Source organism: Meles meles, chromosome 2, assembly GCF_922984935.1.
Source record: "Meles meles chromosome 2, mMelMel3.1 paternal haplotype, whole genome shotgun sequence".
Classification (NCBI taxonomy): domain Eukaryota; kingdom Metazoa; phylum Chordata; class Mammalia; order Carnivora; family Mustelidae; genus Meles; species Meles meles.
Window position 1 is genome coordinate 174,677,964 of NC_060067.1, and position 26,673 is coordinate 174,704,636.

Consider the following 26,673-nt stretch of genomic DNA (forward strand, 5'->3'; position numbering starts at 1 on the left):
ACTAAAAACATGATATACTAGGATATGAAGCTAACATAAATGTGAGAAAAATATGCATCCTGATAGACACTGGTATATCTGTATACTGATAGAACTGTATGCTACAGAACACAGATGAAAGAAATTTAAAAAGATCTAAGTAAGTGGAAGAAAATACCAAGTGCATTGACTGGAAGAGTTAGTATCATTAAGCTGCCAGTTCTCTCCACACTACTGTATAGATTCTATGCAGTTCCAATCAACATTCTAGCAAGCTATTTTATAGCAACTGAGAAGCTGACTCTAACACTTATGTAGAAAGGCAAAAACTTAGAATAACCTAAACGATTTTCAAAGAGAACAATTTGGAGAACTTATATGACTTGATTTAAATGGTTTTTATAAAGCTATAGTAATCAAGGCAGTGAGTTATTCACAAAAGAAGAGGTCAAAAATAAACTCTTACATATAAAGTCAAATTATTGTTACTACTGAGGAGGGAGCCCAAGCACAAAAAGAGCCCAAAAGTGCAAAAGAAATTAAATGGAGAAACTATAATTTTTTCCAGAATTAATGTTGAATAATTATTTATTCATATGCAAAAATGTCCTCCTCCATATTTTTTGGTACAACATCAAAACATGATTCATCATCAAAAACATTTCATAAAATAAAAAATTGATAGGTTAATAATGAATTCATCAAAATCTGCTTTTTAAAATATACTATTAAGAAAATGAAAAGACTACCCACAGCCAGAAAATATTCTGAAATCATATATATTATATAGGACATGTACCTAAATGCTTAAAGAACACTTAATAGGAAGAGCTGGTCCAAGATGGCAACATAGGAAGATCCTGATCTTTTTTTTTTTTTTAAGGTTTTTTTTTTTTAATTTATTCATTTAACAGAGAGGGAGAGTACAAGCAAGGGAGAGCAGCAGGCAGAGTAGGAGGGAGAAGCAAGCTCTCTGCTGAGCCAGGAGCTGGATGTGGGACTTGATCCCAGGACCCTGGGATCATGACCTGAGCCGAAGGCAGACGCTTAATGAATTGAGCCACCCAGGTGTCCCGGAAGATGCTGATCTTACCTCCTCCATAGACATACCAAATCTATACCTATTTGTAGAGAAACTCCTCCTGAAAAATGACTTACGGCTAACTGAACAGCTTCTGTACCATGAAAGATAGAAAGACAAGAGAGACTGGCAAGACAGGAGACACAGTAATGAAGAGAAACCCCACGTCCAAAACTGAGAATGGCAGTGAGGAGTGATAGCACTGAAAGACAAGGAGCAGATTCATCTGCCCTGGGGCAAAGAAAGAAAAACAAAACAAAACAAACAAAAAACAATAAAAAAAAAAAACCTGGTTAAAAGAGCAACTAGTACATAAAAGAACAAGCTCTAGAAATCCACTAAATGTCAGGGGAGCAGCTGGACTCTGTGGGTCAGAGAGGCTAGGGAGTGCAATGGTTTATACTCAGCCTACAACTTGATCTTGTAGATGAGAGCAGGGTCTGGGAGCCATAACCAACCTGCAAGCACCTGGCCTCTAGCTCACACCACCTCTAAATGCCCTGAGACACAGAAAAAAAAGCCATGGTTTAAAAGACCAACTAGTATATAAGAGATACAGCCCCAGAACTCAGCCAAACTATGGGGGTACGGCAGTAGTAGGGAGCTGCCAGATGCTAGAACTCTCTCCAGGACAAGGGAGCTGGCAAGTACAACAGTTTCTTTTCCTCTTCCACCTTGATAATGTGAATGGGAGCAAGGTACAGATGCCCTGGCTCGTTTACCACCTCAGTGAGCCCTGTGCCTCTGATCCTACCAATCCCAGCTGTTCCACCGGAATGCCCCTGGTCACTGCTCACTGCAGCCCTAGCCATTATGCCAAGGTGACACATGTACAAAGCCACCTCAGAACAATCCAAGTCCACACCACTGCAGCTTCCAACAGCTCGATAAGGCACCCCCAATGCAGAACACTCAGGACCTCCAACTGACACCTGCTTCAGTTCCAGTCACCCCCAACAAGGTGTGCCATGCCTATAGTGCCCCAGAAACCTCCAGCCAATGCTCACCTTGGTTCCAGCTGCACCCCTCCGCCAAGGGCACTCCTGCTCTGAGCACCTCAGGATACTTAACTTCAGCTATCCTGACAGGGCACTGTTTGCATGGAGAGCCCAAGGACCACACCAACCCTTTCCCACTTCAGCTTTACCTGTCCTGCAGGGTGCCTTTTGCCTCAAGAGCCCCAGGAAGATCCAGCCTATGCCATGTCAGCTACAGCTGTCCCACCAGGGTGCCCTTCGCACAGAACACCCCAGGACTCTCTGGTCTACACCCCATCTTGGTTCCAGCAGTCCAGCCTAGGCATCCTCTAAGCAGAGCATTCCAAAACACCATGGCTTACATCCACTTCAGCTTCAAGTATCCTGTCAGGACACCCTTTGTGTAGAAGGCCCAGGCACCACCCTAGACTGTGCTCATATCAATTGTAGCTGTCCTGCAAGGAGGCCTTCAGAATGTAGAGGCCCAGAATACCCTGGTCTGCACCCACTTCAACTTCAGCTGTCCTGTCAAAGTGCCCACTGTGCAAAGAGCCATAGAACCCATCAGACTGCAATCACTTCAGATTCACTGTCATATCAGGATAGCCTCTGTGCATAGAGCCTCAGACCACCCCAGCCCACACCCACTTCAGTCCTGGCCATCCCACCATAGCAGCCCTAGCATAGACTACACCATGGCCCTCAGCCCACTTCCTCTATAGCGCCAGTTAGCAAAAGTCAACAAGGGAAGTTGACACAAGGAATGAATATAAACAAGACCATTCCTTCAAGTTTAGGAAAGGTAGCTTTTCTAATTCATATAAACAAACAGAAATTCAAGAAAAATGGAGATACAGAAAAATTGCTCCAATAGAAAGAAAAAGACATCAGAAAAATAACTAATGAAAAAGAGATATGCAATATGCCTCAGAAAGAATTTATAGTGGTAATCATAAAAGATGTTCACTGGGGTGGTCAGAAAAAGTGGAAAAACTCAGTAAGACCTTCAGTAAAAAGACAGAAAATATTTTTTAAAAACCAATCTACTTGAAGGATGTAATAACTAAAAGAAAAATAATCTAGATAGAGAGAATCAATAGTAGATTAGTAGCTGCAGAAGAATGGATCAGCAATCTGGAAGACAGGGTCATGGAAAGCATCCAAGCTAAACAGTAAAAAGAAAAAGGCATTTTTAGAAAGTGAAAATAGGTTAAGGGACTCATTGGACAACATCAAACAAACAAATATTCCTTTCATCATTAGGGCCCAAGAAGAAAAGGAGAAAGGAGCAGAAAACGTATTTGAAATAATAGGTAGGGGCAGCTGGGTGGCTCAGTCAATTAAGGGTCTGCCTTTGGCTTAGGTCATGACCTCAGGGCTCTGGGATCAAGCCCTACATTGGGCTCTCCACTCAATGGGGCGTCTGCTTCTCCCTCCTAGCTCTCCCTCTCAATTAAATAAATAAAATCTTTAAAAAAAAAATAATAGGTAAAAACTTCCCTAACTTCAAGAAGGCAATACAGCCAGGTTCAGGAAGTGCAGAGATTTGCAAACAAGATGAACCCAAGAAGGTCCACACCACAACACATAACAGTTAAAATGTCAGAAGTTAAAGACTGGGAATGTTAAAAGCAGTAAGAAAGAAACAACTACTTACATTCAAGGAAAACCCCACAAGACAATCAGTTGACTTTTCAGCAGAAACTGCAGACCAGAAGAGAGTGGCATGATACATTCAAAGTGCTGAAAAGAAAAAAACCTACAACCAAGAATACTCTACCTGGCAAGGTTATCATCTGGAATTGAAAGAGAGATAAAGAGTTTTTCACTGGAACAAAAGTAAAAGGATTTTACCACCACTAAACCTCCTTATAATAAAAATGTTAAAGGGACTTCTCTAAGTGGGAAAAAATCCATAATTAGAAGCAAATTATGAGTTAAAGGATATATAGTATGACAACATATATATAAAATGTGAAGAAGGGAGTAAAAAAACAAAAAGATCATAAACTTTAAATATAGACTATTATACACTTAAAGATGCTATATGTGAACATCATAGTAACCACAGACCCAAAACCTATAATAAATAAACATAAAATAAAGAAAGCCAAACATAACACTATATAAACTCATCAATTCCAAGGAAAGAGATCAAGAGAAGAAGAAAGCAACAGAGAACAAAAACAACCAGAAAACAATTAAAATTGCGAAGGACTATACCTATCAATAACTTCTTTAAATTTAAATGGTCCAAATGTTCCAGTCAAGACACAGGGTGGCAAAATAGGTAAAAAGAACCATCTTTTGCTGCCTATTAGACTCTTACTTTAGGCCTAAAGATACATACAGACTCAAAGTGAAGGGATGAAGAAAGATATTCCATGCAAATGAAAGGGGCGGGGAAGCCAGGGTAGCAATTCTTATGTTGAACAAAATAGACTTTAAAACAAAGACTGCAGGGGTGACTGCATGGCTCAGTCATTAAGTGTCTGCCTTCAGCTCAGGTCATGATCCCAGGGTCCTGGGACCAAGCCCCGCACCTGTTCCCTACTCGGTGGGAAGCCTCCTTCTCCCTCTCCCACTCCCGCAGCTTGTGTTTCCTCTCTCGCTGTCTCTCTCTCTCTCTCTCTCTCTGTCAAATAAATAAATAAAACTTAAAAAAAAAACTGTAAAGAGACAAAGAATAACAAGAGCAATAACAATATTGTTAAAAGGAATCAGTCCAACAAGAGAATATTACAAATATCTATGCACCCAACATTGGAATATCTAAGTATATAAAGAAAAGATTAACCAATATAAAGGGAGAAATTGACAATAATGTAAAAACAGTAGTGGACTTTAAACCCCATTTATATCTATTAATAGGTCATCCACATACAAAACCAATAAGGAAACAGTATCTTTGTTTTTTGTTTTGTTTTTTTTTGTTTTTTTAAGATTTTATTTATTTATTTGACAGACAGAGATCACAAGTAGACAGAGAGGCAGGCAGAGAGAGAGGAGGAAGCAGGCTCCCCGCTGAGCAGAGAGCCCGATGTGGGACTCGATCCCAGGACCCTGGGATCATGACCTGAGCCGAAGGCAGCGGCTTAACCCACTGAGCAACCCAGGCGCCCCGGAAACAGTATCTTTGAACAATACTTTAAACCTGATGGATTTAACAGGTAAATACACAGTACATTTCATACAAAAACAGGAGAATATACATTCTTTGAAGTGCACATGGAACATGCTCCAGGATAGGTCAAGGTAGGTCATAAAATAAAGTCTCAACAAATTTAAGAAGACTGAAATTGTATCAGTCATCTTTTCTGACCACAACAATAAGAAACTAGAAATCAATTACAAGGAAGAAAAAAACTATAAAAACCAAACGTGGAGATTAAATAACGTGCTACTGAATGACCAATAAATAGGTCAACTAAGAAATCAAAGAGGAAATTTTAAAAAATGCATAGAGACAGATGAAAACGAAAACACAATGGCACTCAGAGAAAACAATTCTAAAAGGAAAATTGATGGCAATACAGTCCCACCTCAAAAAAAAAAAAAAAAAAAAAAAAACCAAGAAAAATCTCAGTCTAACCTTAAAACTAAAGGAACCAGAAAAAGAACAAGCCCAAAGTTAGTAGAATGAAGGAAACAATAAAGATCAAAGCAGAAGAAAATTAAATGTAGGCAAAAAAAAAAAAAAAAAAAATCAATGGAAAAGATCAAAGAAATGAAGAGCTAGTTCTTTGTAAAGATACACAAAATTAATAAACTTTTCACTATCTCAAGGTACTTTTTGTTTTCTCTTTTGATTTTTTTGACCCATAATTTTTTCAGTAGTATGATGTTTAAACTCTATATATTTGTGAATTTTCCAGTTTTCTTCTTGTATTGATTTCTAGTTTCCTAAAATTACAATCAGAAAAGATGTCAGATACGCTTTAGATCTTCTTGAATATATTAAGACTTATTTTGTAGGAGGTGTCCAAGATGGCAGAGGAAGAGGAGACCTTGGTTTTGTCTGGACTCAGGAATTCAGCTAGATAGCTCTCAAACCATTCTGAATACCTGTAAACACAACCAGAGATCTAAGAAAAGAATAGCTGGGACTCTACAGATAGAAAAGCGACCACTTTCTTCAATGGAGGAGGTGCAGAGAACTGAATCTGAGGTAATATATGGGAAGATAAATCCAGAGTGGGAGGGAGCCTTCATAAGCTGGCACCAGAAAGTGATATATCAGCAGAGCACAAAATCGGAACTTTTAGAAGTCTGCTCCAGTGAGGAATGTCCCCCCTGAAAGGCACTCAGGTGGCTAAGTAGGGGCAGAACCCTAGACAGACCTGTGTGGCCTGAGGATCTGCAGGGTCACAAGAAGACTGAGGGTGCCTGAGTGTGGCAGAGTTGTTGTTTTTTTTTTCTTTTTCTTTTCCAAAAGAAAAGAGAAAGGACCCAAATAAATAAAATCATTAATGAAAGAGAAGAGATCACAACCAACACCGAAGAAATACAATTATAAGAATATATTATAGTATTATATATATTATATTGTATTATATTAGAACATATTATAAGCAATTATATGCTAAAAAAATTAGACAGTTTGGAAGAAATGGACACATTCCTAGAGATGTATAAACTACCAAAACTGAAACAGGAAGAAATAGGAAACATAAGCAGACCCATAACCAGCAAGGAAATTGAAGCAGTAATCAAAAATCTCCCAACAAACAAGAGCCCAGGGCCAGATGACTTCCGGGAGAATTCTAACAGTCATTTAAAAAAGAATTAATGCCTACTCTTCTGAAGCTGTTTCAAAAAATAGAAATGAAAGAAAAACTTCCAAACTCTATGAGGGTAGCGTTACCTTGATCCCAAAATCAGACTAAGACCACAAATACCATATGATTTCACTCATACGTAGATTTTAGAAACAAAACAAACAAGCAAAGAGAAGAGAGAAACTTAAACCAAGAAACAGACTCTTAACTATAAAGAAAAAACTGATGGTTACAAGAGGGGAGGTGAGTGAGGGGATGGGTGAAACAGGCGATGGGGTTTAAGGAGAGCCCTTGTGATGAGTACCGCATGATGTATGGAAGTGTTGAATCACGGTACACCTGAAACTAATATTACACTGCATGTTAACTAACCAATTTAAATTAAAACTTAAAAAAAAATTAAAAGGGCCTGTCTGAGCCAATGTGAGCTTATAGTTGGATGGTGTCAGCAATCAGACCACATACTTGCCCTCACCCCATTTCTGGAGCTGCAGTCATAGCAAACTGCAGGGCACTCCCTTTGTATCATCTTGAAAGGTTTTCATCGGTAAGTAGGGCCTGCAGTCAAATCAGATGCCTGCCCTTTGTCTGTCTGTCGGGGTTCAGGGTGCTCTCCCTCCCTTGTCCCATGAGAAGCTTTTGCTGGTGGGCAGGGCCAGCAATCAGACCAGATGCCTGCTCCCAGTCTGTCTGCCAGGGCTGCAGTGACCCTGAACAACAGGGCTCTCTCACTGTACTGACCCCTGAGAGATTTCTTTTGGTGGGTGGGCCCGCAGTCAAATCAAATGTGTGCCTCCAGTCCATCTGCTGGAGCTGCAGTCAAATTAGTAGTGTGTATGGCAATAGTCTCCTTCCCCAAAGAGCCACTTTGGAGGGACTCTTGCAGAGTGGGAGGGTTAGAATGGGCAGATCTGCAGAATGCAGGAGCAGGGCACACAGTATTAGCAAGGTAGGTAGAGTGTGTTCATGCTGGTCCCCAGAGGTGTCAGGGTATCTAGGCTGGAGGTCAGTGGGGAAAAGAAATGGCACCCATCAACTCTTTTGCTCTTAGAGAAGTCCCCTAAAGATCCCCAGCCCTCCAGCACACATTCTGAGGCTATTAAGTAAATCTCCTTCATGTATATCTCTGGCACTTTCCTTTTTTTTTTTTTTTAAAGAGTTGAACTACCAGATGCCTCCAATGCACTTCTGGTTTTTTTGTTTTGTTTTAATATTTTATTTATTCATTTGACAAAGTAGGCAGAGAGAGAGAGAGGGGAGGAAGCGGGCTCTCTGCCGAGCAAAGAGCCCGATGCAGGACTCGATCCCAGGACCCTGAGATCATGACCTGAGCCAAAGGCAGAGGTTTAACCCGCTGAGCCACCCAGGCGCCCTCTCTGGCACTTTTCGAACTGTGTCTTCTATGCTCTATTTCGGTGAGGTTGTTATGCTGGCTCTTTAAGGGCAAGGACTCAATTTCCTATTGAGGAAATTGTAAAACCCATGAAGTTAAGCTCCACTGGGGTTTAAAGCCAAAGGTTATGGAGATTCATCTTCCCATAGAGGTCCCCTATGTCTGCGGTGCCTAGTATGTGGTCCACTCCTCTTCCTTTTCCATGATTGTGATGTCCCTCCTGTTTGTGGTTGGTTTCACTGGGAATTTAGCTTGTGACTCTGTCTCTCCACCCCTACCCATTTGGATATGGCCTCCTCTCTATGAGCAACTGTGCAAAGTCTGTTTTGCCAGTCTTTGGGTCATTTTCTGGGTTAGCTGCACTGATGTGGCTTTTCTCTAGGTGTGCCTGTGGGACAAGGTAAGCTTAGGTTCCTCCTATTCTGCCAACGTCCTGAAGTCCCAACCAATAGCTAAGTTCTTATTGCCAGTTTATTGTTTTCTGGCTGCTTTATAACTAACTGTCCTTTCATTTCTCCTTATATTTCTCTCTTCCTTTTTGATTTGATGATTTGCTATAATGTATGCACACATTTATTGCATGTTATCTTTTGTATTTATTTTTGTATTTTACCTTTGTGGTTACCATGAGGCTTTCATAAAACAAATTATAAGTCTACTTCAAGGTGATAACAACCTAACTTTGAACACATTTTAATGGTCTACCTTTTTACTTCCTCCACCCTGTTTTGTTATGATGTCATAACTTAAATCTTTTTGTGTATCCTCTAAAAAATTATAGTTGTGTTTACTACTTTGTCTTTAAACCTTCTTACTAGCTTTGTAAGTGATGAATGCACCCCCTTTACAACATTAGACTAATCTGGATTTTACTATTTATTTACTTTTTGAGTGAGATTTACACTTCCATGTGTTTTCTTGTTACAATTACAGTCCATCTCATTTAAGCTGAAACAATATTCCTTTAACATTTCTTGTAATACTGGTCTAGTTAGTGGTGATGATGTCCTTTAGCTTTTGCTTGTTGGAACACTCTTTATGTCTCCTTCAATTTTTCCAAGTACAGTATTCTTAATTAACATTTTTTTTCTGTCAGCACTTTAAATATATCATGTAACTTCTTCCTGGCATGGAAAGTTTCTGCTGAAAAATCTGTAAATGGTATTATGGGGTTCCCTTATATGTAACAATATGGGGGGGGGGGCTTGCTACATTTAAAATTCCCTCCCCTTTTTTTGACAATTTGATATTAATGTGTCTTGGTGTGAGTCTCTTTGGCTTTGTCTTACTTGGCCTCTCTGGAATTCCTGGATCTGAATGTGTATTTCCTTCCCCATGTTAGGGAAATTTTCAGCCATTATTTCTCCACAAAAGTTTTCTACTCCTTTCTCCTATCTCTTGCTGATATGTGAATATTGGTCTGCTTGATGTTCTCCCGTAAGTCCCTTATGCTATTTTTGCTTTTCCTCTCTTTTTCTATTTGCTGCTCTGATGGGGTGAGATTTGAGTTCACTGATCCTTTCTTTCTTCCACTTCATCTAGAATGCTGTTGAATTCTATGTATTTTTCCATTCGGTTACTATATCTTTAGCTCTGTAACTTCTATTTTGTATTTCTTACATTTTCTCTTTTAATGAAATTCTCACCTTTTCCATACAATCCTGAGCTCAAAGAGCATATTTTTTTTAAAGATTCTATTCATTTGACAGACAGAGATCACAAGTAGGCAGAGAGGCAGGCAGAGAGAGGAGGAAGCAGGCCCCCCGCTGAGCAGAGAGCCCGATGCGGGGCTCGATCCCAGGACCCTGGGATCAGGACCTGAGCTGAAGGCAGAGGCTTTAACCCACTGAACCACCCAGGTGCCCCTCAAAGAGCATCTTTAAGACCATTATTTTGCGCTCTTTATCAGTTAAATCACTTATATCTATTTCATTAAGATCTTTTTCTGACGTTTTATCTTGGTCTTTCATTTCCAACATATTCCTATTTTCCATTTTCCTTGACTTTGTGTTGGTTTCTATGCATTAAATAAATCAGTTATCTCTCAGTCTTAAAGGAGTGTCCTAGTAGTATAGAATATAAAGTTATCATTTAACCTTGTTCTTCTTCTGGTAATCTCTCAAACATCTTGATGTTCAAGCAGGTTACTTTATTTTTAGAGGCTACTTGATGGTGTCCCAAGACCTGTCACTGCCCCAAATGGTAGGGTTCAGTCAGCATCTAGATTCAGGCAGACTGGAAACCAGACACTAAGGCAAATATACCTCTTTTAGGAAGCACAGAGAAACTGGCATTTTGGTCTATTCCTTCTATGCTGAACCCTGTGGTGATAGCCAGTTAAGAACCATTTCTTTGTTACCACCCCATCACCGTGTGAACACATGTCCCTCTGGCCATCAAAGTCAGGCTATTAAGGGATGTATACTCTGGGCAGCAGTCTCTTAAGTTTAGGGCACCAGACATGTGCACAAGCTCCTTTCTTAGAGACACCAAAGACTTCGGGATGGACAGAGGAAGAGCATGAAGATGGCACCTGCCAGCCTCCCCAGCCTCTGAAGAGGATTATAATCAGACTCTAGATGTGTGTTCAATTCAATGTGTGCTTAACTATGGCCCTCAGGCCAGAGCTATGAAGATAACTGATAGGCCTCTTTCACAGAAAGATTGGGGGTGCATTTCGGTTTCCTATCTTTGTACTGTGCCCTTGTGCTGTAGCCAGTCAAGAACTATTTCTCCATTAACTACAGTCCTATAGTACCCAGAAATTAAGCCCCACTGACCATCAGGTGATCCAACAGGTATCCCTTGGGCAGCAGCCACAGAAACTGTTGCACCAGATGAGTGTGCAAGGTCTTTCTGGGAATTCTAGCAACCTACAGTAATGCAGAAGGAAAGCACAAATATGGCACCTAATGGTAATTCATTAGGCCCATAGATGTGTGTTAAATTTCTACTTTCAGAGGAAGACTGGGCATCTCTGTCTACTCCCTGTGTTCTAGGCCCTGTGGGATAGCCTCAGAGTCTGAAGAGCCCTTAAAACTGTTTCCCAATTCCCTATAGCCTGTGGATCTTATGATGCAAGCCTTATCAGCTTTCAAATCTAGATGTCTTGTGGGCTTGCCTCTCAGGCGCTGTCTTAAAAGCTGGGTTGTTAGATGTAAGATTTAAGCTATTAGTTCCTCAGAGAGAAGCTCAGAGTTATGAGTTCCCCCAAATTCTGAGAGACCATTTATGGTGAGATTGTGTCTCAGTCTCTCCTACCTGTTTCAATATGGGTTTTTTAACTTGTTCATCTGATGTGTAGCAGTAGCGTAGTTAAAAACTTTTAGAAAAAAACTTAGAAACGTAGAAAAAAACTTTTCTATATGTAGCATAGTTTTTCTCAGAAAAAAGTCTTTCCAGATTCAGTGTGTTTATTTCTTGATTTGCATTCCTCTAATAATCAGTATTGACAAAGATTTCTTAATGTGCTTATTGGACGCTTGTAGATCTTATCTGGAGAAATGTCTCTTTAAGTCCTTTGCCCATTTTTAATGAGACTGTCATTTTGCTGTTAATATTTATTGTTCCTTATAAATTCTGGATATTAAACACTTACTAGGCATATGATTTGAAAATATCTTCTCCTATAGGTTTCCTGTTGATTCTGTTTTTTTATTCAAGCATAACCAACATACGGTCTTATATTAGTTTCAGGTGTACAGTATAATGACTCAACAATTCTATACATTTCCTGGTGCTCATCAAGATAACAGTACTCTTAAACCCTTTTATCTATTTCACCTAGCTCCCACCCACTTTCCTATGGCAGATACCAGTTTGTTCTGTTTAAAAGTCCATTTTTTTCTCTTTGTTCATTTTTATTTTGTTTCTTAAATCCCACATATTTGTAAAATCGTATGTAATTTAACCCTCTGACTTATTTAACTTATCATTTTTCTCTCTAGGTTAATCCATGCTGTGGCAAATGGCAAGATTTCATTCTTTTTGATAGCTTAATAATATTCCATTGTGTATGTATACCACTTCTTCTTTACCCATACATCTATCAATGGACACTAGGGTTGCTTCCATATCTTGGCTATTGTAAATAAAGTTGCAATACACATAGAGGTGCATATATCTTTTTGAACTAGTGTTTTTGTTTTCTTTGGATATATCAAATTGTGAAATTACTAGATCAGATGGCAATTCTTTTTTTATTTTTTTTGAGAAAACTTCATACTGTTTTTCACAGCAGTTCCAATTGTGTTCCCACCAACAGGGCATAAGGATTCCTTTTTCTCCACATTTTTGCCAACATTTGTTGAGACAAAGAGTGGGTGAATGGGGTGGAGGGGAAGAGGGAGAGAATCTTAAGCTCGCTCCACGCCTAGTGCAGAACCTAATGCAGGACTCAATCTCACAACCCTGAGATCATGACCTGAGCTCAAATCATGAGTCAAGTACTTAACTGACCAAGCCACCTAGGTGCCCCCTGGTCTTTTTTATTTTAGCCATTCTGATAGGTATGGGGTGCTATCTAATGTGGTTTTGATTTGCATTTCCCCGATGATTAGTGATGTTGAGCATCTTTTCATGTGTTAGTCAGCCCTCTGTACATCTTCCTTAGATAAATGTCTATTCAAGTCTACTGATCATTTTTAACCAGATTATCTGTTTTATTGCTGTTGAGTTATATAAGTTCATTATATATTTTGGATAGTAACCATTTATCAGATATATCAGTTGCAAAAGCAAAGCCTTTTTGCTTTGCTGATGGTTTCCTTAATGGTGCAGAAGATTGCTATTTTTGTGTAGTCCTAATAGTTCAATTGTGTTTTTGTTTCCCATTCCATAGGGCAGATCTAGAAAAATGTTTCTATGGCTGATGTGAAAAAAAACTACTGTTTATATTTTCTTCCAGGAATTTTATGGCTTCATGTCAGAAATTTAGGTCTTTGAGCCACCTTTAGTTTATCTTTTTCGTATGGTGTAAAAAAAAATGAAAGACAATTATCATACGATCTCACTGATATGAGGAATTTAAGAAACGAAACAGAGGATCATAGGAGAAGGTAGGGGAAAATGAAACAAGATGAAACCAGAGAGGAAGACAAACCATAAGAGACTCTTAATCTCGGGAAATGAACTGAGGGTTGCTGGAGGGGATGCCAGATGGAATGGATAAGTTGGCTGGGTGATGGACACCCGGGAGGTTATGTGCTATGGTGAGTGCTGTGAATTGTGTAGGACTGATAAATCACAGACTTGTACCCCTGAAACAAGTAATACATTATATGTAAATTTTTTTAAAAGATAGTCTCTTCAACAAATGCTGTTGAAAAAAACTGGAAAACAACATGCAAAAGAATTAAAAAGGACCACTTTCTTACACCATACCAAAAAAAAAAAAATTCAAAACAGATTCAAGATGTAAAGGTGAGACATGGAATCATGAAAATCCTAGAGGATAACACAAGCAGTAACCCTCTCGCACACTGGCCCTTAACAACTTCTTCCTAGATATGTCTCCTGAGGCAAAGGAAACAAAAGCAAAAATAAACTATTGGTACTTCATCAAGATAAAAAGTTTCTGCACAGTGAAGGAAGTATTCAACAAAACTAAATGGAAATCTTTGGAATAGGTAGAGATATTGTCAAATGACCTATGTGCAAAAGGGTAAGTATCCAAAATATATAAAGAACTTATACAACTCAACACAAAAAATGAATAATCCAATTAAAAATGAGCAGAAGACATGAATAGACATTTTTTCCAAACAAGACATACAGATGGCCAACAGACATATGAAAAGCTACTCAACATCACTCATCAGCAGGAGGTACAATCAAAACTTCAATAAGATAACTTCTCATACCTGTGAGAATGGCTAACACCAACAACACAAGAAACAACAGGTGTTGGCAAGGATGTAGAGAAGGGGGAACACTTTTGCACTGTTGGTAGGAATGCAAAGTGATGCAGCCACTCTGGAAAATAGTATGGAGGTTCCTCAAATAGGTAGAAATAGGACTACCCTAGGATCGAGCAAATATACTAGGTATTTACTCAAAGAATACAAAAATACTAATACAAAGGGATACATATCCCAATATTTATAGCAACATTATGTACAATAGCCAAATAATGGAAAAAGCCCAAGTGTCCATCAACTGATGAACAGATAAAGAAGAAGTGGTATATATATGTGTGTGTGTGTGTGTATATACATACTCAGCCATGGAAAAGAATGAAATCTTGCCATTTGCAATGACAAGGATGGAGCTCGAGAATATTATGCTAAGGGAAATAAGGCAGTGAGAGAAAGACAAATACCATATGATTTCATTCATATGTGGAATTTAGAAAACAAAACAAATGCGCATAGGGAAGAAAAGAGAGGGAGAGGCAAACTAAGAAACAGATTCTTAACTGTAGAGAACAAACTGATGGTTATCAGAGGGGAGGTGGGTAAGGGGATGGGTTAAATGGATGATGAGGGTTGAGGAGTGCACTTATGATGAGCTAGCAGGGGTGAGGGAGAGATAGAGAATCTATTTTTAATAAATAACAAGCTAGAAAGACCAAAAAAAGGATTTACTTCAAATAATTGAGTTTGAGGGGATGAGAAAAAGAAAAATTTAGCCATTAGCTAATAATTGTTTTATGGATATGTAAGGTACATAAGGATTGATTATTTTACTTTCTCAGCTGTTGTTATGTTTGAAATCTCCCCACAATAAAAACTAGAACAAAACAAAAAAGAAAATTAATATTTAAAATAATGCAGAAAATTCATTAGGGTAAACTGTTTTTAACCTACTTTCCCAAGACTTTGATCCAACTTCATAACAAAATAAAAAATTTATAAGATAAATCCCATTATTTTAGGTAATGGTTAAGATTATGGGCTCTGGGGTTCAAACCTGTGGGTTCAAACCAGAACGACACCACTAGATCCAAGAATCCTGAAATTGTTTAACCTCTAGAAACCTCAATACCCTCATTAGTAAAGAGCTAATAAGCACAGAAATAAATTTTAGCAAGCTTTTTTTTTTTAGTGACAAATAGAAAGAGAATATGAGGCCTGAATGAAGCACCTAATAATTTATTAATAGTCACCAAAAGAAGTTCCCTAAATAAGCTATATTATTATCACAGATCTCTATTTTCTAAGAATAGTGAAACATTATTCTTACATGAATAAATATGCAATATCATGAGGCCTTAGAGTAAGATAGAACTTTTTCCATTCTAAAAATCTACGCAATACTTCATCTGCCTCACCAACTGTAGAAATCTTATTTTTATCTGACCACAACTCCAATGATGACAGCACAACAGTAACTTTAAATTGGGCAAACATCTAAAAACAAAAGAGATAAATACATGAAAAATTAATCCTTATGTTATTTTATAATAACAAAGAAATTAATGCTTGACAATTCCATACTCAGTTTGTATAGATGGCTTAATTATTCAGAAATGCAAAGTGAAGTTAATAGAAATTGTAATTTCAAAACAGTATAAATTTTTCTAACTATTATGAAAAGAAAAATACTTACCGAATTTACAAGGCCAATAATTTCAATGACTTTATTTGTTACTATCATGCTATCAGAGCCCAAGTAATCATACTGAAAAACAAAATTAATTTTAAATTTAAATATAATCTGTTATGTAATATGTTTGAGATATACTCTCCATCTACTCTCAGAACTCTGAGGCTGCTTTGGGGTTAGAACAGTTCAGAATAAGACAGTGACAAATTTTAAAAATGAATATAAACTTGATCACTCATATATGCTGGTGGAAATGTAAAATCGAACAGCCACTCTCAGAAAGTTTGGCAGCTTCTTTCAAAACAAATAATATACTTACCATATGACCCAGCAATTGCTCTCCTGGGCATTTATTTATATTTTTTAAGATTTATTCAAGAGTGAGAGAACAAGCACAAGTGGGGGGAGGGGCAGAGGAAGAGAATCTTCAACGTGAGGCTCAATCCCACCACTGATAGGATCGTGACCTGAGCCAAAATCACAAGTGGGATGCCAAACCAACTGAGCTACCCAGGCCTCCCACCCTCCTGGGCATTTATCCTAAAGAAATAAAAATTGATGCTCCCAAAAAAAAAAAAAAAAAGTTCATAAATGTTCATAACAATTTATTCCTATTAGTCCAAAACTAGAAACAACTTATATGTCCTTCAGTGGTTAACTGGTTAAACAAACTGTGGTACATTCATACCATGGAATAATGATCATTAATAAGAAGGAACTGACTAAACTGTTGATAAATGAAACAATTTGGATAAACCTTAAGAAAATTATGCTGAGTGTTAAAAAAAATCTCCAAAGGATATATACAAGATAACATTTATGCAATATTGCAATATTCCTAAACTCAAGGAATGGAGAACAGATTAGTTACTGCCAGAGGTTAAGAAGTGTAGGGGAGTAGAGAGAAATGGATGTGACTATTAAGAAAAATGTAAGAGTCTTGTAGTGATGGTGTATTTAGTGTCTTGATCGTGACAGTGATTACACAAGCCTACATATGTGACCCTAGTGCATAAAACCACACACACACACACACACACACACACATTAGTGTATATACAACTGCTGAAATCTAAATAAGCTTTGTAGAATGTGCCAATGTCAAATTCCATATCTATAAATCATCTCTCTGAGGTACAGCACCGCTTGCATGTACCACAGGACCCTCAAATTAAATGTATCTAAAATGAAGCTCATCATTCTTCCTCAAAAATCTGGTCCTACTTACCTTTCCACTACTTTAATCAATGGTATTATCATCTGTGACCTCCCAAATTTATGATAATACATATCATATGAGTTCCATAAGAGCGGAAGTTCCAAAAGAGCAGAACTTTTTCTGTTGTGTTCACAGCTGTATCCTCAATAAGTAGAAGAGTAATTGGCATCTACACAATGCTCAATAAATTTAAGTGAATGGATAAATTAAATCAATTTAAGTCCTTCTGAGTCAACCTCAGCAGCAACTTTGAAAATTGCTTTTCTTTTTTCCTATTACTAATACTACTAACTAGTAAATGTTAAGCTTGATTACTGGAACGGTCTCTTAAATGTCTCCAACTATCCTATCAACAATCCAGTCCCTACACTATTACAAAAATGATGATTCTAAAATGAAAATATGAACCTGTCACTCCCCTGTTTAAAATCTTTTTAATGACTCTCCATTAACGTTAGGATAAAATCCAAATATCGTAGTAGTTCTTCAATTTGTCTCTTTCCATTTTTCTTCTTCAACTCTATGTATTAATCTTACTAAACTTGCAGGCTGTTTGTTGTTGTTTTTTTTTTTAAAGAACCTTCTCTCATATTTATGTGCCTTTGCAAGGAAAAGTTTTGCACCAAGTCTTCCCTGGCCCCACTCTCACTTCATTATCCAAACTAACTAATCCTCAAACCATCCCTTTTCAGGATCTCACACTCCAGGCCATTATTCCCCTGTCCTAATCACCCAAAGAGCCAACCAGAGACAACCCCTACATCCCAGAACCCACTGAAATCATTCAAGCTAGACAACCCTAAACCTGTTTACTTTGCCTCAAGGGTTCTTTTCCACAGAAGTTATAATCCAGTCTCCTGCCCATGTTTTCCACTGGCTCCCTCTGTCTCCTACCTATTTTGTTACTTCCTCATGTGGCTTCTACAAGATGTGGCATACTATCTCCTTTTGGGAACTGTGAGTAACAAACGATTTCTCCAATAACAATTTTGTCTCCTGATCTGTTGGCCCAATCATACATGAATAATAATAAAACACACTTTAAAAACCCTACTTGCATGCTTTTATAGTACTCCAGGTTATAGCTATGCATTTCCATGTCTTTCTCCATCATTGGACTGTGTTTTCATACTCCCATATGCTTCCTTCAAGCATAACATTGAATTCACTAGACTACAGTTGTGGATTTAAAATTTGGGAAGTCAGTGAAGACAGTATCACTACTGTTCTTCTTTAGTAATATAGATGTCACAGTAGGCTCAATGTTTGTTTTATTAAAGAAGATGTAAATATGTATAAAAACATAGAAAATGGACGTTAATCAGCATCATATGGCTAGTTAAACCTGACAATTTGAACAAAAGCTTTTAAAACAACTCTTAAAGTTTGTAACATAATTCCGAAAAAAATATTTTTATAATCCAGAATATTCCCTGGAAATTTAGTCATTATTATAAATATCTTAATTTTTTCTTAAATGTTCCATTTGTCCCTTTCCCTATATTCTAATAAATCAAATATTTTCACATTCTTCTCAAATTCTATCTGTCTCTGAATCTCAACTTTGGCTTCCTGACAAGCTCTACAATTCTACAAGTAGAACTGATAATGTGTTTGATTCATATTCTCTGTAGTATTCCAGAGGTGTAACAATCAAATGTTCATCATCAGAACATAACATGGAGAGTACATTTTTCCCCATTTTCTGAAATCTCTGAAATATGGAGGAAATAAAGCCATAAGAGGTCCTCAAATAGTTTTTGGGAATCAGGGATTTAGAAGTATGTTTGTACCAGGTAAACAATACACTGAACCAGGTGAACCTTAAAAATTGCTCTAAAAAAAAAATCTTAATACATTAATGTAAGCAGTTCTCACAGTTATACTCTCATCACTTTTGGGTCAATAAAAACTTTATAGGACAAAACATTCCCTAGACTACATACTACTCTTCAAGTGCCCTAAAAACAAATACTAAAAGCTTAAAGATTTTCACTTAAAACAAATATCATCACTGAAAATACTGTAGATAGAGAGAGTTTCTAAAGATACGAAGCATCAGCCTAAAAATCATTTTGTTATTCGGGATTTTTATTTAGAGATTTCAAATAAAACATTTGTAATAGAAATAGGTAATTTTGAGTATTTCGTTTTTCAGTTTGCAAATTTTTCCACTGTTCTAAGACACGTAGAAAAAAGATTGTTGGGGTTTTTTGTTTTGTTTTGTTGTTACTTTTTTTTAATGTGTTATGTTAGTCACCATAAAATACAAGTTCCTTTCTAGTTGGGAAAATTAGACATTCACAACAAATATTTAAAAACATAGAAAAAGAAAAATACATACCAAAGCTTTATCCACCACAATATGCATTTCCACATAAAGAGGAATTAAATCTGGAACAGCTGATTCCAACTAGAAAAATGAAAAAAACACTTAAAAGCATAGAAAACTTTCATAAATTGTTTATTCTGAACTTTTAAAATCATTTTTCCACTTTATTGAGGTATAACTGACAAAAATTATATGTATTTAAAGTATAAGACTAGATGTTTTGATATATATACATAGTAAAATAACTGTCATAATCAGGCTAATTAACATATCCACCTCACAGAGTGACCATTTTCCTTTTGTGTGCATGATAAGAACGCCCAGGATCAATACTCAGCAAATTTCAAGTTTACAATACACTATCATTAACTATAGTCATACAATACAATATCATTAACTATAGTCATTATACTATATGTTTAATCCCCAAAAGTTACTTATCTTGCATAACTGAAACTTTGTACGATTTGACCAACATTTCCCCATTTCTCTTTGTCCTCAGCTCCTGGCAACTATCATTTTACTCTTTGCTTCTAAGAGTTTTACTATTTTAAGATTCTACATATAAGTGAAATCATCTTGTATTTGTCTTTCTGTGTGTGGCTTATTTCACTTAGCATTACAGCCTCCAGGTTCATCCACGTTGTCAGAAATGGGAAGATTTCCTTCTTTTTGAAGGCTGAATATTCCACTGTATGTATGTATGTATGTATGTATATATGTATGTATGTGTATACACATACATGCATATATATATATACACACACATATATAATATATACACATATATATAATATATATATGATATATTATATATATATAATATATATGTGTGCATATATATATATGCATGTATGTGTATACACAAGATACACAAGTACAAGTATCTCTTCAAGATACTAGTTTCATTTCCTATGGATATATATCCACAAATAAAATTTCTGGATGATAGGTAGTTTAATTTTTAACTTTTTGAGGAACCTCCATATTCTTTTCTGCAGTGACTATAACAATTTGCATTCCCACTAACAGGGCACAAATGTTCCCTTTTCTCTACAGCCTCACCAATAATTGTTATCTTTTGTCTTTTTGGTAAAGGCCACCCTAATAGGTGTGAGGTGATATTTAATTGTGGTTTTGATTTGCATTTCCTTGCTGATTAGTGTTGTTGAACACCTCTTCATATACCTGATGGCCATCTGTATGCCTTCTTTAGAAAAATGTCTATTCATGTCCTTTGCCATTTTTAAATCTCATTATTTATTTTTGTTATGGAATTTTGTGAGTTTCTTACATATATCAGATATTAACCTCTTATTGAGTGTATGATTTGCAAGAATTTTCTCTCATTCAGTAGGTTGCCTTTCCATTTTGTTGACTTTTGCCTCCCTGAAGAGCAAGGGGTTTGAGTTCCACGTTAGGTATTCCCTGCACTGGGAGCCTACAGTGGAAAGACAAACCCTCATAATATATGGCTTTAAAAATCAGCAGGGTTTAATTTGAGGAGTATTAGAGGGCTACAGTAAACTGAACTGTGCTCTTAAAGAGCCTATGCACATATTCACTCACTCGGAGGCTCAGCACAGAAGCAGCTGTTTGAAAAGTACCTGGAACATAGGTGAAGATTAGTAACTGATTTTAGGGCCAATGTCAAAGGGATAGAGATTTGTAAAAACTTTCTCTGAGAACAGAAAAGCTAGTATGAGCTATTTTTCTCACCCTTCTTCTGCCTAGCTGGCCCAACGCTGGTGGGTACCAATTCTGACACTTTCCATCTACCTTGTTAGCAATGCACACCCCATCCCAGGGTTCCCTTGAGGACTGGCTCTGTCTAATCACCCCTCCACAACTCTGGCAGGTACTCCTCCAAGGTGGTCCTGTTCTATCACACCCAGCAGCCTTGCCCACCAGTGCAACAGCAAAAGTCGTGATTTGGCTTGAAACCAACCACAACAGGGGCTAGCCCTGCCCATGAAACCACACAGAGCAGTTGTGGCATAGTCACAATAGAAGGGCACACATACCTCAAATAGAGGACAACCCTGGAATGCCTCATTCTGGTGATGAAGGAAATAGTGCTCTGTGCCTCACAGAATACCTTCTATATAAGGCTATACCTTCAAAATAAGGAGCCATAGCTGATCTACCTAATACACAGACAGAAACAGGCAAAATGAAGAGACAGAAGAATATGTTTGAAATGAAAGAACAAGACAAATCTTGAGAAAGAACTGAACAAAATGGAAATAAGCAATCTCTCTGACAGAGTTCAAATTAATAGTCACAAATCTGATAACTGAACTTGGAGAAGACTGGATGAACACAAAGAACTTCAACAAAGAGATATAAAATGCTTAAAATCAACCAGAGGTGAAGAATACAATACCTGAATGAAAAACACAGTTGAGAGAATCAACAGCAGAGTAGAGGATACGATACAGAAGAATGGATTGGTGATCCAGAAGACAGGGTAATGAAAGCACTCAAGCTGACCAGCAAAAAGAAAAAAAGAGTTTTAAGAAGGAGGATAATTTAAAGACTTCTAGGACAACATCAAGCATACTAACATTATTATTATAGGTGTTCCACAAATGGGAGAGAAAAGAAACAAGCAGAATACTTACCTGAATATGGAATAGCTGAAAACACCCCTTATCAAAACAAGGAAATGACATCCAGGTTCTGGAAGGACAAAGAGGACCAAACGAGATGAACCCAAGAAGATCTACAGAAAAATAATTACTAAAACATCAAAAAATAAAGAGAGAATCTTAAGAGTAGCAAGAGAAGAGTAAAGAGTTACATATAAAGGAACACCCATAAACCCATCAGATGATTTTTCAACAGAAACTTTTGAGGCCAGAAGGGATTGTCATGATATATTCAACGTGCTGAATGGAAAAAACCTACAAACAAGAATACTCTACCCAGCAGGGCTTTCGTTAGAATTGAAGGAGAGATAAACAGTTTCCCAGACAAAGGTTAAAGAGGTTCATTACACTAAACCAACCTTATAAGAAATGTCAAAGGGATTTATTTAAGTAGATAAGAAAAAGTCATATCTAGAAGTAAGAAAATTATGAAAGTAAATTCTCACTGGGAAAATAAACATAGAGTGAAGGTAGTAGATCATGCATTTATAAAGTTAGTATGAAGGTGAAAAGACAAAAGCAGTAAAATCAACTATATCTACAGTAATTAGTTAAGCAAAAATAAAAGATGAAACTATGAAATCAAGTACATAGAACATGGAGGGGGAATAAATATGTAGGTGCTTTTAGAATGTATTCAAAATAAAGAGATCATCAACGTTAAAAAGATGGTTATAGGGACACCTGGGGAGCTCAGCTGATTAAGCAGCAGCCTTAAGCTCAGCCCATAATCCCAGGGTCGTGGGATCAAGCCTTGCATCAGGCTCTCCACTCAGCAGTGCCTGTGCTTTCCCTCTCTTGCTCTCTCTCCCACTCTGTCAAATAAATAAAATCTTTTTAAAAAATGAATAAAAAGTAAAAAGATAGCTATATACATAGGTTGTTGTATATGAACCTCATGGCAATCACAAACCAAAAACCTATAATAGATACTAAATAATAAAAGAATAAATGAATCCATGCATAACAGAAAAAAGTCATCAAATCACACAGGTAGGAGAGCAATAGAAGGAAAAAAGAAGAACCAAAAAATCAACCAGAAAACAGTTAATAAAATGTCAGTCAGTACACACCTACCAATAATAACCTTAAATGTAAGTGGACTAAATGCTATAATCAAACGGCGTAGGATAAGATAGTGGATTTAAAAAAAAATAAGACCCATATATGCTGTCCATAAAAGACTAATTTGAGGCCTAAAGATAGATATAGACTGAAAGTGAAAAGACAGAAAAAGATATTCCATGAAGAAGAAAAAAACTGCAACATTTTCTTACACCATACACAAAAGTAGACTCAAAATGGATGAAACACCTAAACGTGAGACAGGAATCCATCAAAATCCTAGAGTGAAACGCAGGCTGCAACTTTTCAGACCTCAGCCACAGCAACTTCTCACTAAACACCTCTCCAAAGGCAAGAAAAATAAAAACAAAGACAAGCTATTGTGATTTAATCAAGATAAAAAGCTTCTACACCCAAAGGAAACAGTCAACAAAGCTAAAATGCAACCTACAGATAGGGAGAAGATATTTGCAAATGTCTTATCAGATAAAATCTATAAAGAACTTATCGAACTCAAAACCCAAAGAACAAAAATCCAGTGAAGAAATGGGCAGAAGACATGAACAGATATTTCTCCAAAGAAGACATACAAATGGCCAACAGACATATGAAACAATGCTCAACATCACTTGGCATCAGGGAAATACAAATCAAAACCACAGTAAGATACCACTTCACACCTGTCAGAGTGGCTAAAATGAACACCTCAGCAAACAACAGATGTTGATGAGCATGCCAAGAATGGGAAACTTCTTAGGGCTGGTGGGAATGCAAACTGGTGCAGCCATTCCAGAAAACAGTATGGAGGTTCCTCAAAAAGTTAAAAATAGACTACCCTATGACTCAGCAATTGCATCCAAAGGATAAAAAAATACTGATTCAAAGGGGCATACACATCCCAATGTTTATAGCAGCAATGTCCACAACAGCCAAACCATGGAAAGAGCCCAGATTTACATCAACAGATGAATGGATAAAGAAGATGTGGTGTGTACACACACACACACACACACACACACACACACACACACACACAAATGCAACACTACTCAGCCATCAAAAAGAATGAAATCTTGCCATTTGCAATGACATGGATGGAACTAGAGAGTATTATGCTAAGCAAAATAAGTCAGTCAGAGAAAGACAAATACCACATGATCTCACTCATATGTGGGGAATTTAAGAAATAAAACAGGGGAACATAGGGGAAGGGAAGGAAAAACAAACTAAGATAAAAATAGAGAAGAAGGCAAACCATAAAATACTCTTAACTATAAACAGAGGGTTTCTGAGGTGAGATGTGTCGGGGGAAGGGGTACTTGGGTGATGGGCGTTAAGGGGATGGCACTTGATGAAATGAGCACTGGGTGTTATATGCAACTGATGAGTCACTAAATTCCACCCCAGTAACTAATGAAAAAAAAAATCCTTCTGATCAAAAGAAGATATGCTGAGCTTTAGATGCAGAAAGAATAAAATTTGACTACAGATGGAAAAAAAATACTGGCATTTAAATAACTTCCAGAAATACAGACACAAAAGCAGAAATTCAGTTTATTACATTTATGTTGAATATACACTAATTTTTAGAAAGTTATAAATATGTAACAAAATAAGAATCAGAATAAAAATTTATCATAAAAAAGTAGATGATCAATTGATGCAAGGAGAAGACCATATATGGTTCAAAGGAAATTGTAACATTAAGAAAAGATAAGGATGTTCTGAAAGAAAGAATTATTTGTTACAGTTACATATATGTTCATATAATTTCCTTATACATAAATTAAGTAAGGACAATAATTGCCCTGAAAATAGTAATAAAACATACACAAACTCACCTTTTCACTTACAAAAATGTTATAGTCCCCTGGGTTTTGTTCTGTGCCTTGGTTATCTTCACTAAGATCTTCAAATTCACTATTTCCACTCTTTAATTTATAAAGAAGATGTTGAAATTCAACTGCAGATTCCAGAGGCTCGATTCCATAAGAAACATTTTCAAATTGCAGTATTCCTCTGTAAAATTAAGACTAAAATTGTAAGTGCTTTTAATCAAATCTCTATTATAAAACGCTGACAGAATCCAAAAGGAGGAGGAGGAAGTGGAGGATAAAGAACACTTTTGAGCTCTGTATTTTGACCCTAACTCTTGACATTATGGAGATAATTCTGAAGAGACAAAAGATCTCCTGCAATCCACAAAATCAGCTTTCCATTTGATTCTCTCTATAGATATAAAGGCAGCAGAAATTATATAATCAGTTGTGAGGTGTATAAGTATACAGCATTACAGTGATTAAGGAATTCCCTGTTCTCCAAGTCAGTGAAATGAAAGCAATAGTAAAAAGAAATCTTAATGAATTTCTCTCTGGCTGGCACTGCTTTTAAAAAATGATTAATGGATAAGGAAGATGTGGTCCATATATACAATGGAATGAACAGATTCAGAATAGAAGAGAATGAATAGAATTCAGAAAGGATGAATACCCAGGCTTTGCATCAACATGGATGGGACTGGGGAGATTATGCTAAGTAAAATAAGTCAAGCAGAGAAAGTAAGTTATCATATGGTTTCTCTTATTTGTGGAACATAACGAATAGCATGGAGGACATTAGGAAAAGGAAGGGAAAAATGAAGGGGGGGGATCTCGGAGGGGTAGATGAATCATAAAAGACTATGGACTCCGAGAAACAAAATAAGGGTTTTAGAGGAAAGGGGGGTGTGGGGATACCTTAGCCCAGTGATGGGTATTAAGGAGGACACAGATTGCATGGAGCACTGGGTATTATACACAAACAATGAATCGTGGAACACTACATCAAAAACTAACGATGTACTGTATGGTGACTAACATAACACAATTTAAAAAAAAGAAAAATGAGGGCGCCTGAGTAGCTCAGTGGGTTAAAGCCTCTGCCTTTGGCTCAGGCCATTATCCCAGGGTCCTGGAATCAAGCCCCACATCAGTCTCTCTGCTCAGCAGGGAGCCTACTTCCCATGCCACCCGCCCCCCCTTCCCCCGGCCGCCTGCCTCTCTACCTACTTGTGATCTCGGTCTGTCAAACAAATAAATAAATTATTTTTAAAAAAAGAGAAAGAAAGAAAAAGAAAAATGATCACATTGCCTATATAACAAAAGTATATGTAATAAGTTAAGTTTTATTTATAAAAATAAAAATTTAGCATTAATTATGAAAAGGCATTATTAATCTTTTTTATGCATATAGTCTGAATAAGAAATTAAAAGCAAGATTTTAAAGAGTAAACAACTTTTATAACTATTCTCTGGCTCTGGCTCTGGTTCAAGTGGCTATTTCCCAAAAACCATAGGGTTCCACATAACAAGCAAAAGGAACAGTTATTTGTTTGTTAACATAAGGATCCTATATTACAAAAATGAAGATGAAAATTTCCTGCCAGAATGGAAAACTCTAGGCACTAAGGAAGAAACCCTTTAATTGTTAACATTTAAGACAGTGATATTATTAGAAAAATATGAATACTATATTAGTAATTATTTGCTTATATAGAATTTGCCTCCTCTTCCTGAAGGTGATTTTCCTTGAGAAAAAGTATGCCTTGTTTGTTTTTATTTATTTTTATATCTCCAAACATTAAGTCAGTAGGTGACACATGGTAGGTACCAAAT

The 26,673-nt window shown here is 37.0% G+C and overlaps 1 protein-coding gene across 1 annotated transcript in view; it reads right to left on the reverse strand.

Annotated features, from left to right (window-relative positions):
- Positions 1–26,673, reverse strand: part of ADAM32 (ADAM metallopeptidase domain 32) — a 145,926-nt gene that overhangs the window by 78,599 nt on the left and 40,654 nt on the right. The window contains exons 6-9 of the mRNA XM_045997445.1: positions 24,862–25,039; positions 19,317–19,385; positions 15,757–15,828; positions 15,391–15,557 (exon numbers count right to left, since the gene is read on the reverse strand). Of these exons, the coding sequence (XP_045853401.1) occupies positions 15,391–15,557; positions 15,757–15,828; positions 19,317–19,385; positions 24,862–25,039 (486 nt within the window). The remainder of the gene's footprint in view (positions 1–15,390; positions 15,558–15,756; positions 15,829–19,316; positions 19,386–24,861; positions 25,040–26,673) is intronic.